This window comes from Trichophyton benhamiae (assembly GCF_000151125.1).
Source record: "Trichophyton benhamiae CBS 112371 chromosome Unknown contig01989.5, whole genome shotgun sequence".
NCBI lineage: Eukaryota > Fungi > Ascomycota > Eurotiomycetes > Onygenales > Arthrodermataceae > Trichophyton > Trichophyton benhamiae.
In genome coordinates this window covers 796,540-813,418 of record NW_003315112.1, presented here as the reverse complement: position 1 = coordinate 813,418, position 16,879 = coordinate 796,540, and the positions used below count along the sequence as shown (strand labels likewise).

The 16,879-nt window shown below is 47.8% G+C and overlaps 4 protein-coding genes across 4 annotated transcripts; 2 read left to right on the top strand and 2 right to left on the bottom strand.

Annotated features, from left to right (window-relative positions):
- Nucleotides 1-505: 505 nt before the first annotated feature.
- On the top strand, nt 506-2,112 carry ARB_04996 (uncharacterized protein; the record flags this gene model as incomplete). Its single annotated transcript, XM_003016658.1, has 2 exons — nt 506-1,048; nt 1,084-2,112. The coding sequence occupies 2 exons, from the start codon at nt 506-508 to the stop codon at nt 2,110-2,112; spliced, it is 1,572 nt and encodes a 523-aa protein (XP_003016704.1).
- Nucleotides 2,113-2,566: 454 nt separating this feature from the next.
- ARB_04995 (uncharacterized protein) lies at nt 2,567-4,430 on the bottom strand (the record flags this gene model as incomplete). The annotated part of the gene is made up of 3 exons (XM_003016657.1): nt 2,567-3,313; nt 3,367-4,072; nt 4,252-4,430. 3 exons carry the CDS (start codon nt 4,428-4,430, stop codon nt 2,567-2,569), a joined length of 1,632 nt encoding a protein of 543 aa, XP_003016703.1.
- A 3,178-nt stretch (nt 4,431-7,608) lies between these two features.
- ARB_04994 (uncharacterized protein) lies at nt 7,609-7,977 on the top strand (the record flags this gene model as incomplete). Its single annotated transcript, XM_003016656.1, has 2 exons — nt 7,609-7,766; nt 7,854-7,977. 2 exons carry the CDS (start codon nt 7,609-7,611, stop codon nt 7,975-7,977), a joined length of 282 nt encoding a protein of 93 aa, XP_003016702.1.
- Nucleotides 7,978-10,498: 2,521 nt separating this feature from the next.
- On the bottom strand, nt 10,499-16,505 carry ARB_04993 (cellular morphogenesis regulator DopA; the record flags this gene model as incomplete). The annotated part of the gene is made up of 7 exons (XM_003016655.1): nt 10,499-11,737; nt 11,883-13,369; nt 13,398-13,636; nt 13,694-15,957; nt 16,012-16,053; nt 16,225-16,355; nt 16,415-16,505. 7 exons carry the CDS (start codon nt 16,503-16,505, stop codon nt 10,499-10,501), a joined length of 5,493 nt encoding a protein of 1,830 aa, XP_003016701.1.
- Nucleotides 16,506-16,879: the final 374 nt, after the last annotated feature.

Genomic DNA, 16,879 nt, shown 5'->3' with positions numbered 1-16,879 from the left:
ACTCGTTTTACAGTCTCTTCCACGACGCCTATCAAGGCCGTCACCACGTCTTCACATGATGCTGCCCCTGGATCGAGTTCGAGTGATGCGGACGGGAAAAGGTTGGAGTCCGTGAAAGCCGGAGCGCCTCCTTCAAGATGGAATACAGTTGAATTTTACTTTTACTACCTCGCCTTCCTTACGATAGTACCGTTGATGTTCAAGGCGGTAATTGATATTTCACAACGTGAGCGTTCACCAGAATAACCAGCTTTAAAGGGGATGGCCAACGTACAACTACTAACGAACCCCTGATGGCGTCTTTCGGAATATAGCAACTCACCCTACGTACTCGAGCTATTCTAAGTTGTTGGATCCAGGCTGGATACCGGGCCGTAAAGTTGTGAGTCGTGTCCCCCAGAGCCTTACTCTCTTACCAACCATACCTAGGTTTCTGACATCTTGCTACCAATCGCAGGATAACTCAGATTCCCAATACTCCACGTTTCGCGATAATATTCCTTATATGACCTTGCTTCTGGTCTTCCATCCTTGTCTCCGTCGAGTTTACGAACATCTCTCCCCCGCAAAAATATCGACTGCCCCTCCAACCGGCGGAAAAGCAAAGGATGACGATAAGCCTGAGGGTTGTGCTGCGGATGCAGAGGCTCGACTAAAGCAGCGAGTGACATTTGACTACGTCTTTGGGATAATACTTATCCTAGTACTGCACGGCGTCTCCGCATTCAAGATCCTGGCCATTCTTTGGATCAACTATTTAATTGCGACCAGGCTCCAACGAGCCCAGATACCTGCTGCAACATGGATTTTCAACATTGGGATCCTCTTTTCAAACGAACTGCTTCACGGATATCCTCTTGTGGACCTTGCGAAAATAGTTTCCCCAAATACCGATTCTTCTTTTATAACCTGGGCCAAGTGGGTGGATGGTATTGGAGGAATTGTTCCAAGGTGGGAGGTGCTATTTAAAATTACAGTCCTCCGGCTGATAAGTTTTAACATGGACTATTACTGGAGTCTGGATTATCGATCCGGAAGCCCTGTAGAGGTACGTATCTTTTGGAAATTTTAACCTTCAGCAAGACCAAGATGACTGACTCTCCCAAGAAGAAACAAGTTGATCCTTCTGCGTTATCGGAGCGTGACCGCGTGTCGATGCCCGCTCCGCCCTCCACGTATAATCTACAAAATTATGTAGCTTATATTCTTTACTCGCCTCTCTACCTTGCTGGGCCAATCCTTACCTTTAACGACTACATCAACCAGCAACACTACTCTCCAGCTTCCCTTACCCGATCTCGCACTGTTCTTTATGGGGTACGCTTCCTGCTTACCCTGCTGTCAATGGAGCTGGTTCTCCATTACATTTATGTTGTCGCAATCTCCAAATCCTCTCCTGACTGGTCGGCATATACGCCCTTCCAGCTCAGCATGTTGGGGTACTTCAACTTACATATCATCTGGCTGAAGCTACTCATCCCCTGGCGGTTTTTCCGCTTGTGGGCATTAGTCGACGGCATCGACCCTCCAGAAAACATGGTCCGGTGCATGTCCAACAACTACTCTGCCCTCGCGTTCTGGCGCGGCTGGCACCGGTCATTCAATAGGTGGGTTGTTCGATACATGTACATTCCTCTCGGCGGAGGTGGGCGAGCTAGATCTGGCACAAGCAGTCCTAGTGATAGTAAACCGTCTCTACTCTCTAAAGCCCGCGGTGTGATGAACTTCCTTGCCGTTTTTACTTTTGTTGCTATCTGGCATGACATCAACCTCCGATTGCTCATGTGGGGCTGGCTTATCACGCTATTCGTCCTTCCAGAAGTTATCTGTACCATGCTCTTCCCTGCGAAGAAATGGCAATCACATCCAAATGCATACCGTGTGCTCTGTGGTATTGGAGCAGTGGGGAATATCCTCCCAATGATGGCAGCGAATCTCGTCGGGTTTGCCGTTGGTTTGGACGGACTGAAGGGCCTAATACATGGCATCGTCGGCTCTTATTCAGGCCTCGCGTTCCTTGCTGCAGCGTGTGCAACGCTATTCGTTGGAGTCCAGGTTATGTTTGAAGTCAGGGGCTCGGAGCTTCGGGCTGGCATTAGACTGAAGTGTTAATAATAATGTTAACCTAGTTAATAAAGATTAAAATAAATTTCCTTATAGCTACATGGATTTTCCCTGGCTTCGAAGGATTTAAACAATAATAAATGATCTTCTTACACGTCGAGCTGGCCGGAAGCTGGCGGAAGCTGGCGGAAGAGCCCGTCTGCGGCTGTGGGGGCCCACGCGGCGCAAGGTTCCACTAGCAAAATAAGCTTAACTGACGAGACGCAAGGGACAAACTCGACTTCAACGACAGGCATAGGAGTAAGTAGAATGGATCCAGTTGTCTATTGAACAGAATATGTACAAGCAAAAGCTGCAAATAAGGAGAAAGGAAAAGAAAGGGTAGACATTTTAGATGCAACATTTCAGAACTTGATGAACAAAAAGAAGAATAATGCAAATATAATGAATGTGTTTTGAGACTGGTGCTGTTGGTGTACTCTGTACTGCTAAAGACCATTTCTCAATGAAGACCGCTCTCTCCAGTAGCAGCCATGTACTTCTGGCACTGAACCAGCATCTCTACCTGCTTGGAAACCTCCCCAAGACGTCCCAAGACCTTACGGTTACCGTCTTCAAAGCCATAGATTTTATACTCGATGCCAACTTCTTCAGCAAACTCCTTGACCCAGCCCTGCAGTTTGCGCAGGTTATGCCTAGGGACACGAGGGAAGAGGTGGTGGATGGCCTGGAACTGGAGACCACCATGGATCCAGTCAAGCCACGCAGGGCAGTCGACGTCCATCGTGGTGCGTAGCTGGCGCTGGGCAAAACATTCAGCAACACTCACGTCAGAGGTAGACATAGCGAAATGTGAGAGCGTTATTTGGACGTGCAGGCCCATGGTGATGATATGGGAGATGAGGACGAAGGCGATGCGCATGGGCCAAGTTGGAATGCTGCACCATAGAAGACAGTATCCGTAGAGGTACCAGTAGCAAGCCATGAAGAGGATCTCAGTTGGTTTAGTCCAGGCAACGGCACCAAAACTAGCGGAGCGAGGAGAGAGCAGATGCATCCAGGAGAGTAGAAGAAGGTTGAACCGAGCTATAGCCATGATCGGATAGTAGGAGATATGTTGGTATTGGCCTATGATGTTGGCAGCCTCGTCCCAGACATAGACGAAATCATAGTATGTGGACCTTAGAGATTTGAAAAAAGATGGGGATGTTGCGAAGAAGGGGATATTCTGGATATCCGGGTCATGTTCCTGAATAAGGTTAGTTTACCATACATGATAAGAGGGTCAGAAGTGAGGCTTACAGGATGATTGGGGACAAGGTGATGGACATTGTGGCTGGATTTCCACCAGCCGATTGATAGTCCACAGCAAAAGTCCGCGATGAACATGGCAATGAGAGTGTCGATGACGAAGTTGTGTGTGATGGCTAGATGGCCACCGTCGTGCGCAGTGAACATGATCTGATGCCAGAACAGGCCAAGAAAGACTGCAGATGGGATATACCACCCCGCCCTGAGGGTGATGATAAAGAGGCTGAAGAGAATGGAATACCGTATCAGCTCCTTTCCATACTCGATGTAAGGGCAATCGTAGAGGCCTTCGTCTTTGATACGCTGGTGCAACTGCTTGTACTTGGTAGCAATACGGCGCTGCGTCTCCGGCTCTAGGGAGGGATAGTTGCGGTGGTCATCATCAAGCTCCTTCTGCACCAGCCTTTGTGTATATTCTTCCGGCGTCATATGTTGTTGGACTTGCATCTCAGCTTTGCGTGAAGCTGCTCGCTTCCTGATGTCTGCCTTGGCCACTTCCTGAGTCTCCATAATGTCTTCCATCGAGGTAACGCTTGTATCAGATCCACGGGACTCTTCATCTGAGGAACTGGTGCTGGAGTCATCCATGGTAAAGAATATGCCACCCCGGATAGGAGGCGTCATACTTATCCAGGGCCCTTCAACACGGCCAATTCTATATTTATCCATGGTTGCGAGGGTCTTTTCGGAGTGGTAACTGTATTGAATAAGTGGTTCCCCCCGAGTAATTAGCCCATGTGTTCAGTCAACGATATCTGCCACTTTCGCACCAAGAAGTGTACGGCACTTGCGCTATGAACTCACCCTTTAAACGGAGGCAGCCAAAGGGAGACCAATTGGGGACATTATGATGAAAGGTAGAAGGGAATTGTTTACATATTAATCTCATCGGTGGCATCTCTGCCAATCATGTGCCTAACAGCTAGAATTCCTCCAGGATGGTTCTTGAGCCATCCGTCCAGTCGAAGGACACGATTGTCCGCTATCACGATGGTCTGGCCTCGAGCAATGCGGTCCTCGACCTCGCGGGCGGAAAAGATACGGTTGCGATTCATGGCGAACGTATCTCAGTTGTAAACGGGAGTAGAAAAAAAGGGGAAGGGATGAGACTTTATGCCAACGTCAACATCCCAGAACGGAAGAAAAGAATGACAAAGAAATCTTTTTATAAAACGAGTGGATTGGTAGGACGGGCAGTGGTATTCGAAGGAGAAGTTCAATCAAAGAAGTCCAAAGAATAGGCGTCCTACTCAATGGAGCTTGTTCAAAGGAGACTGCATTCGAAGAAGGTAAAAAAAAGAGCGCGGCGGGGCCTGTAGCTAAATATCAATCGCTAGTCAACAGCTAACTAGCAGACACAAGTAATGCACCCACAGTGAAGAGAAAATGAATGAAAAAAAATAAAGAGAGTATTGTAGAGAGCCCTGTCTGGCAGAAGAATCTGGGGGCTTGCGTGTCCACAGAAAGCAAGGGGACGAAGCCGACAGACTAAGTTGCGCTTTAACGAGCCAAGCAGCAATGTTACTTTCCGCCAGGCAAAGGGAAGTAAGAAAGAAAAAAAGAAGAGGACAGGTTGAGCATGGCGAACAGCAAGGACTGACTGGCCGCAGGCAAAAAAAGGTACAGGCACAAGGAGGTCAGGGGTCGGCCCAAAAATAAAACACCCTACTGTATGCCGCGTGGCAAGGAAGACGAGCAGCAACAGGCAGACTCTGAGGGAGGAGAGAGAGACACAGCCAAGCAGGAGTCAAGCCGCCAAGGCAGAAGGCAAACAGTTGAGAGTGACAGGTTGAGCATATCCACTATGGCTGCCGGGCGTCGTTGCAGCAGGCCATCAATATCGGGGCGTGATATACGGGCCTCCGCCAGATGAGATTCCTATGCGGGTGCGGCCGCCCTCGATACGATACGGAGAGGGACGCATCCCGCACCGTCGAGGGCGTCTATATCAACCCCATATTGTCGGGCCATTATTTGGTTCCCTTGAGCCGGGACTGAAGGCGAGAGCGGACGCAGAGAAAATTTCGATGGAACTGGGGGAGAAGCAAAAAAGCCATCCCGATCCACAGTGGAAGCGATCCCCTTGGCGTGGAAGTGCCCCTGGCAGAGGGAGAATTTTTCTTCTTTATTATTATGTCGTCGCACTCTTCATGCTGGCTCTGTGGGATCCCGTCTTTGTCTCCGTCTTCACGCTTGTCAGGGTCTTGTACGCTGCGGCCCGCGTTGCTGATGTTTGATGTTGGGTGAGGTGCGAAGAGACGCCCTGGCGTGCATGAGGCTGCAGCTTGGCTGACTAGCTAGTTATATAGAGTGTTATGTTGCGCCAGGCCGTTGCGTAATGAATTAATCTTAATAACAACCCTGTGAAGCCGTGGACATGCACCTTGATGTCGGGATAGTAAGCTGTCAACGCCTTTTGGACAGTCGCTGGTTTACTTACTCCGTACGGTTGGCTGGATTGGTCGACGGTTGGCGTTTGTGTGAAGATACTCCGTCTCGTACTTGGTCTTTCAGCCAACCAAACGAGATGCCCTATGAGCAGAAAGAAGATGGATAGAAGTGACGGCATGGATCTGTTTCCAGGACACGAGCAGCTATCGTCGTCTGTATCACGTACACATTTCTGGCACGGTTGGTTACTATCGAACTACGTCTGCCCGCCAATCTCGTTCTCTGGTACGTGTTGATAGCTGATGACCATATAAATGCGCACTTGTTTCTTTGTATTTCGTATGTTCCAGGCCAGCCACTGTCTATTCTCTCATCTGTGCCTGCGCCCTCTTGCTCTGCAGATCGATAACAGATATAAAAGAGCAAGCTGATGTTTCTCCTTGGCGGTTTTCCCCTATGGAGTGTCAACGCTGGCATGTGGATTGGCTAAAATCGGGACCTAGATGATTGTAGAGTTGTCACAGACAGTATATTGTCATCCCTCACTCCTTTTACTCTCCTGGGTACTGTTCTTCGTGAAATGGGTAATCCTTAATCCTCCAGGGACGACTTAGCCGCCCACACCTATCAGCATCGCTGTGGTTCTGATAGTACACCGGGTTCCGGCAAATTGCATCATCACAACCACCCCATATTTAGTGCTATTGCGCCCATACTCATGGCCGGAACTAAACACAGCTGATCCTACTGGGCCAGTGCGTTCTTCGATGGCTTCCTCAATCCTGTGGGAGCTGATGGAATAATCACCGTATCGAAACTGTTGATCACCTCTAGGTTCCTGACCAAGACCCAGGGGTTGGCAGGCGGGGTTTTGAACACCGTCTCTCAGACGGGGAAAAGTACTGGTCTGGCACTCACTACGCTCGTTGTAAGCAAAGTGACCCGAGATTCTCGCGTGAGAGGCAAACTCAGCCTTGATGTTTTGTTGGTAGGGTATCAGGCAGCCTTTTGGTTTTCCGTAGCAATAATTACAATGAACCTGGACATTAGCACATCGGAACTGAGAAATATCGGAAAGTTGAGCAAGAGAATAGAGTAAGACTGGGATATTAGTGTCGACAGAGGTACGGAGTACTCCGTAGATCTCGTGGAATATTGTGTTGTAGGATGTCTGGATGTGCTGGAGATCCCCCTTCGGCTTATATGCTGATTCTCTTTCAACACGTAGCCAGGCTAATCGAACTATCAGCCAAGAAACCATGCAGACCCCTCTAGAAGAAACAGGATCCTTGATAGAATCTATTCAAAGATTCTTGTTGGTAGTTCTGGGTACTCCGTAACTCGCTAACCCCTTTCCCCAGCCTCGATGTGTAGGGTACCTCTCATCTTCGGCCATGAACGCGGCTGATAATGCAAACACACAAGTTTCGCGTCGTATAAGGGCCAATAGAGCATGATGACGGTTGCACAAGCAGTGGAATAGAAAGATCAACGTCTCTATTCAATTCATGGTCGTCTTTTCGTCGTTTTGTAGATGGAACAAAAAGACATGGGTTGTGCTTATGTAATCACCGCCTCCCCCTTTTCTTTTTTCTTTTTTCTTTTTTATCTTTTATCTCTTTTATCTTGAAAATTCACAGCGAGAGGCAGACGACAAGAAGAAGAAACAATTGATCTCGACACTCGTTCAGCGCATTGTTTTCGTTTCGAGTCTTTTCGGAGTACGGTCGCAGTCGTTAATTTTGTCCTCCATTTCCGTTTTCCTGCTTTTCCTGCGTACGGGGCATAGTCACAGCCTGCCCGAGCAAACGATCCCAGTCTCTTTCATTTCAGACATAAAAGATGATGGCCTCCAAGATGATTCAGATGGCCTTCCGCACGAACAAGACGGCGATTCTCTCCAATATTCAGAAGTCTGCCCGGTTCTCCACCTCGAGACAGCTTCTGAATGCCACCGAGGCTGCTCTTCCATCCCAAGGCCTAGGCACCTTTCGAGGAGGGTAAGCAACCAAGTTTTCTCGCTGCAAAAGTTATAATTGCCCGGCTTGTACAAGTTACATGCTAACGCGCATTTCGTTCTGTCATAGTGTCTTTGGATTCCTTGCTGGCTCGACTCTTGCTGGCGCCTCCGTTTACTACTACATCCTGAAAGAATTCCGCCTATCCAACGAGACCCTGAAGGGAGACATTTACGTACGTTACTGCATTTGAAAAAAAAAAAGCACGGCATGCAATATTAAGGCCCGCCCGCGATCTCGGCTGTCTGGCTGTTCTTGGTTTTGCTCTTTATCTCCCTGTCTCTATTTCCTTGTGACCGGGTTCTATTTTCGGTTGACCCTTGCGTGAACGCCGCATGCAAGCGGGCTTGGTTTCTGGGGAAGGCTTTCTGCTCCACTCTCCTGGAAACCCGCTGGCTGCCCACTGATTCGCACACTTGAAGCATTTTTCCTTTTTCTTTTTCCTTCGCGCTTTTGCACTAGCAAGTCTGCCTGCCTGCCATACTTAGATTTCCTTTTCTTTTTTACCCTTCCCCCTGATGATCTTAGACGAGTTACGATAGATTCTAGATATATGTCATGATATGAGCGCTGATTGAGACTTTGGATATTCTGTCTGTAGGCCCTGCAAGCTGCCACGCAACGCCTGGGTGCTTATATCAATGAGTTAGAAAGCAAAGTAGACCAGATACAGAGAAAGACTCGATGAGGAAAACCCTCGTTAAAGCACCGTTTTTCCTACCATGGTTCTCGCGCCATTGACCCATCTTTTCGCCCCTATTCTTCGGCAAATGCTACAGGCCCCGGCCTACGTTGCATTTCCCCCTATCATCCTTGATCTCGGCACTGCGAATGTTGCGATTTTCTTGTCTTTTTGTCCTCTGTTCCTGCAAAATTTAGCGACTTTATAAAAAATGACAGTAACTATCACGTGATGTTGAAATTTACGTAATTTATTATCTCAGTAATTCTTTCTCATGACAGGGAGCGACCTGGCTACTTTGAGGGAAGAATTAATTCCGTGCATGAGGCCATGTATGAGGCTAGCTAACGGTACTGCGATATCAGAACCAACAGATGGTAGAACATAGCGTTGATTGAGAGAGAGAACTAATCACTTTTGAACTCTTGAAGTATGTTAAAGTAGGGCATTACGTAACCATCACGTGACAGATCAGCTGCTAAGACAAACAAGACAAACAAGAGATTTGCTGCTGATATCGAAAAGTTGATTGTTTGACAGTTGAAGAAGTAGAGAAAAGGAGAGGAGAGAACAGCGACTGTTTTGGCAGAGTAATAGACGAGCCATGTCGTCGCTGGTGGAGGTGGTGTCCACGCGAGCATCAAAGGCTCCAGGATGGGAATACGTCCCTGCTGCGCGGTTTGAAGCCCCTGTCAGCGGGCGCAGGGAGACTGGCGGGAGGAAACGGACTGCCAGAGAAATTGGAGGAGACACCGGCACCGCGAGATCTGACCTGAGTGCGAGGCAGAGGGGTGCTATTGCTAAGCATTTGGAAGCTCTCGATAAAGAGAATCATTCAGAGGTTTCGATTCCCGTCCCACAGAGACGTCAAAGGGAGCATACAGTCAAAGGTTTGTGTATCTCCTGCCACCTTATATTGAAGGCAACACATATTGACCCTCAAGCTATACAGGCGTAAGAAGCAAAACGTCTTCTAACACGCGAAAGATTATCACCTCGGGGAAACAGTTCAAGAACTACCTTGCCGCTGAAGAGCCTGCCACCTTAGCACTCTCCGCCTCCTCTACAACAACGGCGACTACTTTGAGCCAACGCACAAATGTCGTCAGACAACCCGAGACTCCTGCCCCCCAAGCAGACACCAATGCCAACAGACCTCTCCTCCAGATACCGGATCAGCCTTCCGGTCTAATCGTGTCTGAATATGACAATGATCCGCTTCTACTGTCCTATATCCCCACAGCGCCCTCCGAACGCATCATGATGGCCCTCGTTTCGGAACCTCCTTTGTCATATCATGCATCTCGTGCTACCTTGCCTCCCGATTCTCGCCCTCCAAGACATTTTTGCAGTATATGCGGTTACTGGGGCAAAGTGAAATGCATCAAGTGCCAGGCAAGGATTTGTGGCTTGGAATGCTCAAGAATTCATTTGGAAACAAGATGTGACAGGTTCTATGCATGATAAAGAATAAGTCCGCACCCTGGGATAATGCTCCCCGATGAGTATATTTACGTACTCCATGGAGTTAAGGATATTATCCGAGCAACCCTGGATAGTGACATTCAAGGGTGCGATTATTTTCACTCTCCATAGCTCTTCCAGTGGATGAAGTACAACTGCAAAGCGGTCCGTGCTTATTAACGCGAGGCCGATTACGCATGCTGGTACGGAGTATGTGAATGCAATATTACCTTATCCCGCGTCAGCACTGGGATGGTATCATCATATGCACCAAAACATACTCCATTGTTCTGGCATACACTGCGGAGAGTCAAAAGAGAAAGTCTAGTTCCATACGGAATAATGAAAGGCGCGGCTTACGCCCTATGTCGATTGAATACGCAGACCGCTCAATATTTCTATAGTCTTCGATGATTCGGAGTCTGACTTGAGTATAGATTGGCGTCTGCGGACACCCTTGACATGCATGTGCTGGAGAGGTGAACAACAGAACGGACCCTCAGATTCTGTCCAAGAGATTTGCTTCTCCTTAAATTTCCAGATATAGCAAGGTAGATTAGTCACTAGATTAGCTAACTATGGTGAACTCGTTAAACAAATCAGCGAGAAGATCATCTGTGCAGGCCGCGATGTCTGGAACACCCATACTATACATGGTCTCAAAAGAATGTATACTCAACCGGTCAAAGAAGGGCCGCAACAATTTCTCTATAATCTCATCCTTGGCTGTTTCCCTGCTAAGATCCGAGTTCAACCAAGCTTTCTTAAACCCATCTTTCTTGTTAGATTCTGTACCAACGCTTTCGTCATCGCCGCCACCATCATAGCCATTTGTGTCTTGCGCTGAGACTGAATGTTCACTCTGGGGGCTTTTGCTCTTCCCCAGTGAACGAGAGAGTTCGTCAGCAAGGGCTCTTGATTCCCAACGATTCGGTGGATAAACCACGTCTATAGTGTCTGTGACGAAGAGCCACTCCTGTAACTGGAAGTCGTCTGGTGAAATCAGAAGTAGCGTCTCCAGAAGCTTTGCAGCCTGAAGAAGTGAATAGGGGTTGAATCTCTCGCTCTCCTGGTCTGGAGAAATAGCAGAAATGGCATCCTGGAGTTCAGTGCTGATCATAGGCCAGAAGGGGGCAATGCTGGTGGATCCAGTCCTGAGAACCAACGCTCTTAGGACCATGTATATTTCTGCCCTTGTCACGGAGGATGGGGAAGATACATGAGTAGCTGCAAGGAGATCTTCTAGTTTTTGCTGAAGTTCCGATAGCTCAGCGCTGAAATGGTCTTCGTCAGATGCAATTATCAATAATGAAATTCGACGGAGATTCAGCTGTGCTTTACGATCCGCTTCCAGTCGAGCAGCGCTCGCACCGACACCAAACATTATACCAGCAGATGTTGGGGAGGTGAGGCGGGTGAGCACTTCCGTAAGGCGTTCTGTATCTGTTAGGGCCCATTGACGGAATAGGCGTATCCAATGGCTCTTGACCAGGGTAAACTTGAAACCAAAAAACTTGCTGTCATTGAACGCATCGCTCACATCCTTCTTCCAGATCTTGGATGCTCCTTGGATCTTGGAGATTTGCTGCAGGAGGTCTAAAGTGTTCTTGTCCACATTGGATGGGAATAAGCGTGAGTGAAATGTAGGAGATATAATATTCGTTGATATGCTGGACAGTGCGTTGGATACCCTATCCGCCTCATCAAGAGTGGCTGTCAGCATTGAAAGACTGACAGACAGGATACCAATGATATCGTCCGGCCCAATGCGTTGTAAAAGAGAGGACGAGCTAGAATGCTCTGACTCCTGGTTCCGAGGCGCTGATGGCTCGTGGGTCCCAGATAACGGCTTGCTAGTGAATATAGCCGGGAGAAGTCGCAATATAAGGTCCTAACACGGCAAATTAATATATATATTATAAGCACTGAATAGATTTGGGTGGGTAACCTACCCCCAGTTCCCTCCTGGTTCTTCGGTCGTCCCCAAATGTGGTGTTTTCCATCTTGCCTCCAAGCACTACGGCAAACTCCAGCAAACGAGGTAAGATTTGGCGATGGGGGAATGGGTTTGTGAGAACGTCTTTCAAAAAGGTGATACAATCACCCCAGATGTCATCCAAAAAGTCATCATCCAACGACTTGGCGTACATGACAAGGAAAGCTGCGAGGTCGGTCTCTGACAATTCAGAAGACATGGATGATTTACGGCTGGGTTCTAGTGCAGCTGGACTTGTCCGGCTATATATAGCATTGAATATGGCAGGAATCGTGACCTTAGGTTTTGATCCGTCCAGGGTATGGAGTAGGCTAAATATAGCTCTACTTTTGGCAGGTTCATCCAAAGCTATCGACGTACGCCATAGTTTGATCAACGTTTCAAGACATTCGAGGGCCTCAGCTGCAAACAAATGTTCGAGTATCCTTCTAGCCCTGTTTCTCATTCTTAATGAGGTATACTGAAAGGACGCAACGGAGTCAAGGTCACGAGGCGATTTACTTCGGCCACCAGGACCCCATGCCCAGATTGAATAGCATAGCTGCACAGCATCCTGGAAACACAGAAGGACTGTGAGTCTCGTGTTGTTGCTACTCGTGGGCTGGGCTTGGGCTCCTTCAGATGCAAACATGCTACCAAAAAAACCCTGCGGCTGATCTGGTGATTTCACAGCAGCCGTGTTCACCTCTTCAATTTGAAGGCGGTCATGAGCAGTTGCAACGCAAGTCTCTAGGCCACTCAATAAAGCTATCGTGGTATGCTCAGGAGAACAACTAGGGGATCCTTCCGATAACTTTTGAAACATAACTTGAAGTTCGTTGAATGAAGAACTTATTTCCTTGCAGAAGCACTCCGCGAGCGTTAGGAGTACCTTAAAAATGGACTTATAGTATAATGGTAGACATTCCGCAAGGAAATTAACCCATTTGTCAATGATGGGTCGGGATATCTTTGAGCTGATGCCTTTTAGTAGGCAATCCAAGAGCTTTGCAGGTGGTTGGGGTAAGGTTTGGCTTTCTTGGCTCTTGTCAGACCTCTCCGCACTAAACGACATTCGGGATATATCAAAAGATCCCTTTCTCTGATGTCTGTTAGCTGCAGCAGTTGAAAGCCCTATATGATGCGCGTATCTCATCTTAAGAACCGGAGTCAGAGCATCGATTATGGAAGACTGGTGCTCTACTTTCCCCTCATCTAAGGCTAGGGATAGATGATCAAGCAGATAGGAATCGATATCTAAAGAGAGCAACTTTTCTGCTCCTGTACTGGACAGTAGTAGACGCAGAAGGGACAAGGCTTCTTTTCTTATCTGGTTTTGTTGTTGGTGAAGGCTCTCTGGTACACGATGGACGCCATGAAGTGCATGGAAGCATATCTGTGAAATCTCGGTTTGGATGGTGACCTCTCCCTTGTTTTCTAACTTAATCTTTAGTAATGCTGAAACTGTGTAACGCAGAGTCGGAGCACTTACCCTCTACATCGAATGGTACGGATTTAGTTCGTGATGGCTGCGTGGCAGTATTTGATAATATCAACGACCATCCAGCTGGGCTTAGCACAGATAACACGTTTCGCACTAGCTGAAGCATATAAATGCACTGGTTGGCATGGTTGAGTATCATTGTTTCCCTGAATTCGCTTGTTTCCTCTGTCGATGTCTCCTGAAGGAGATGGAAGTCGCGGAACTTCAGCAGAATGACACGAAATAACCTACCGTCGCCTTGTTAGTTTCTGATGACCGAGGTTGCGCTATGGATGTTGACCTACTCATATGTAGATGGCAAATCGCGAAGCCAATCTCTGACTGCCAAAGATGTATCTTCTGAACCAGATGACAGAAGACCCAGAACATTGAACAGTGGCTGACTCAAGAGATTTGCACGATATACTGTTTTTATATCTGGGCCGTCATCACTAGGAGTACGTAATGCAAAAGAATCCGTGTTGGAATGATGGCTATGGTTCCAAAGTACAAAAAATTTCTCTGCTTGATCAAGTGGAGCTTGATGGGAAGAAGTCGAGGGAGAGATCATGACCGAGGTTATTGCGGCTTCGACAAGATGGTCTCTCCAGCTAACAGAGTGTAAGAGCCATAAACATGCCGCAGCTTCAACATGAAAGCGCAAGTTTGCCGGCTCCAGAAAATCCCATAGTTGCTGGACCAAGACTGGAATCAGATCTGTAATCTGCTCATAGCTGATATAACGACTGGACTTTTTCGTGGAATATAAGGAGGTAAGAGCAAATACAGCTGAGTTGACAACAGACATAGGGAGGACACTATGGCCATCGTTTGCAGTAGTAAGCTTTTCCTCGATGGCTTCATATAGCTTTCCTGGTTCTGGGAGCTCTGCTCTTTGCATTTTACTCAGCAGAGCAACGAACAAATTTATTCTTTCTCTGAGAAATTGGGTTTGAGTATCTGATTCCAAAGAAAGCATAACCAAAGACTGAGCTTCGCGGAGAATGATGGTGGCCACTCCGGTGGACGAAAAAGGGGGCTCTGGGAGGCGCAGCGAATCCTTGCTTCGAGAATAGAAATTTAGAATTGCTTTTGTTACTTGCTCATTGCTCATAGATGTTGTAGTATTACCCATGCTTGAGTCTCGACTTTTCTCCGGATGAGGAGTGAATGCTCTTTCAGGAACAAGGCGAACCAGTAAATTGGCAACGGACCCTATTTCATCAAGAGCGGAACTCGCTACACTAGAGTAGCCCGGTTCGTTCCATGCGCTGGATGTGCATAAGGCTTTTGCTTTCAGAAGTAATGATAAGATCAGGAGGGGTATATGTGTGGTTAGCATTTCTTCTTCTTTCATGTTGAAGTGGGACAACATGAATGTAGCCAGGCGTAAGTCGTCCATCATACGATTTGGCCGTGATATACTCGAACGAGGTGAGAGAACCAGACCAACAAGCTCCGAAAATATTAAGCTGCTTTCTACACCATCAAAGAAAGCACTGGCGCTCCGGAACACTTCATCAAAACTGGCCTTTGACTTGGCAATATGTTTGTATCTCTGCGTACTGCGGATGACGGGGAGAAAAACTTCCGGAACTACCAATCCTCCAACTTCCCACCGATCCATAAGTGATAAAGATATACGGTATGGCCTGGATCGCTCGTTTGGGTTGGAAGAATTCTTCGCAAGCATAGACTTGACACTACTGACAAGGTGCTTAAAACCGAATTGTTCGAAGTAATGTGACTTCGAGCTATTGTTGTCAAAAGTAGCCATAGCAGCGGAGCTAGCAGACATTGGGTTGTGGACTCCGGAATCATTCGCATGAGAAGATTTATCAAAATCAGGCCCTAATAGCCATGCCCACAGTCGACGATTGAGACTCATATCTCTCCGGATAACCACTCCAACAGCAGCACCAACAAGTAGCTCCAGGTCCTTAGAAGTAATCCGTCGTTGTAAAACAGAAGAATGTAGGGGGAGATGGGTGACAAGCAGGTCCAAAAAATTTCGCTGTATAAGTACTTGTTCATCCGCCAATCCAGTTGCAAAGCATCGAATCAGAAGGCCTGGCTCGGGTGATGTGACGCTTTCTAGAGCACTGGTCATATCATGAGTCCTGTTTTCTCCCTTTTCATAATCACCAGTTTCATTGACGATATCATCCGATGGTATTTTACCAGCGAGCTTTGGTAGGTGACGATTTAGGTATGCGAGGGCTCCTACTCGTCGAGACGGATTCGTAACAGACGCAAGAAACATGCACTGCCAGAAGTACTGGCTTCCAGTCGCCGCACCAGAGTCATCACCGGCAGTACTTGATACTTCACGAAGCTTGTCCACCAACTTCAGCGTTTCTTCAAAGTCCTCGCTTGTCTCGTCTTCAAGACCGGGAAGAAGGGCTAGTATAATGGATTTGATAGCTGGACGTAGCGCAGTGGGGCTAAGTTGTAGGATATGGCTCTCGATAAGGGATAGAAATATCGGTCGGACTGAAAGAGACGCAAACGACAATGTGGGAGCAATTCCTGGGAGATATATGGCCAAATCTCGAGCCAGACCATCGGACTAAAGAATATATGAGTTATCCGAGAGCTAAGATTTGATAGTACTTCAACTTACTTTAAGCAACCCAAAAATATATCCATATACCTCTAATGTCTTCTGGTGAACGCCGGACGGGAGCGCAGGGTTCAGGCATTGCGCAAGCCTTTTCGCAACAAGCAACTTATTCGGTACAAGATATAGTGACGGCGGATGAGTTTGAAGCGCCTAGTCGCCCTGGTGTCAGTGGTATCCCCCATATATATAAAAATCATAACGAGTGGTGCGCACCTTCAATAGGCGGCTGAGGAACGAGATGTAGTCCGCCCATTCTTGCAGGGCGGTATCGAACAGAGAGAGAGCGCGGTCAACATTCGCAGCGTAGCGACGGTAGCTTTTGTCCTTCTTCAAGCCTTCTGCATCTAATAATGCTGGTTAGCCCGGGCGTGGTTCATAAGATCGTTTCCCAGAGGTTGCTTACCTTCGTATGGGCGGTTTGGAGGCTTCGGTAGAGACGCCTCGGAGCTGGCGGGCGAAGAGGATCTTGGGAGGCCGCTCGGTTCAAGGCTCATTGTATTTAACTGATAAAAGACCCTTGCGTCGCAAGCCGGCCATTATCAATCTCTGTTTCTATCCTCTCGAATCACCAAATGGGTACGCAAGTACATAAAGTGGCCTTTTCTTTTTTCGTGTTGTGAGGTTGATGTTTGCCTGATCTGGCCACAACCAAAACGCCGTCACCAACCTAACTATGACCTCACCTCATCACCACCACCACCAAAGCTACGGCCGGACAACGATAACTATTCCCGACAGCACAGCAACACCGGCGATGAGAAGGTGATAGAGCAGCGGAGTTTAGATGATTACCACTAGGACTACCCGATGATATCTACAATTGGTCGGATGCAGGCAGTCCAGAAGAACGTCCGCGATGAATATATTC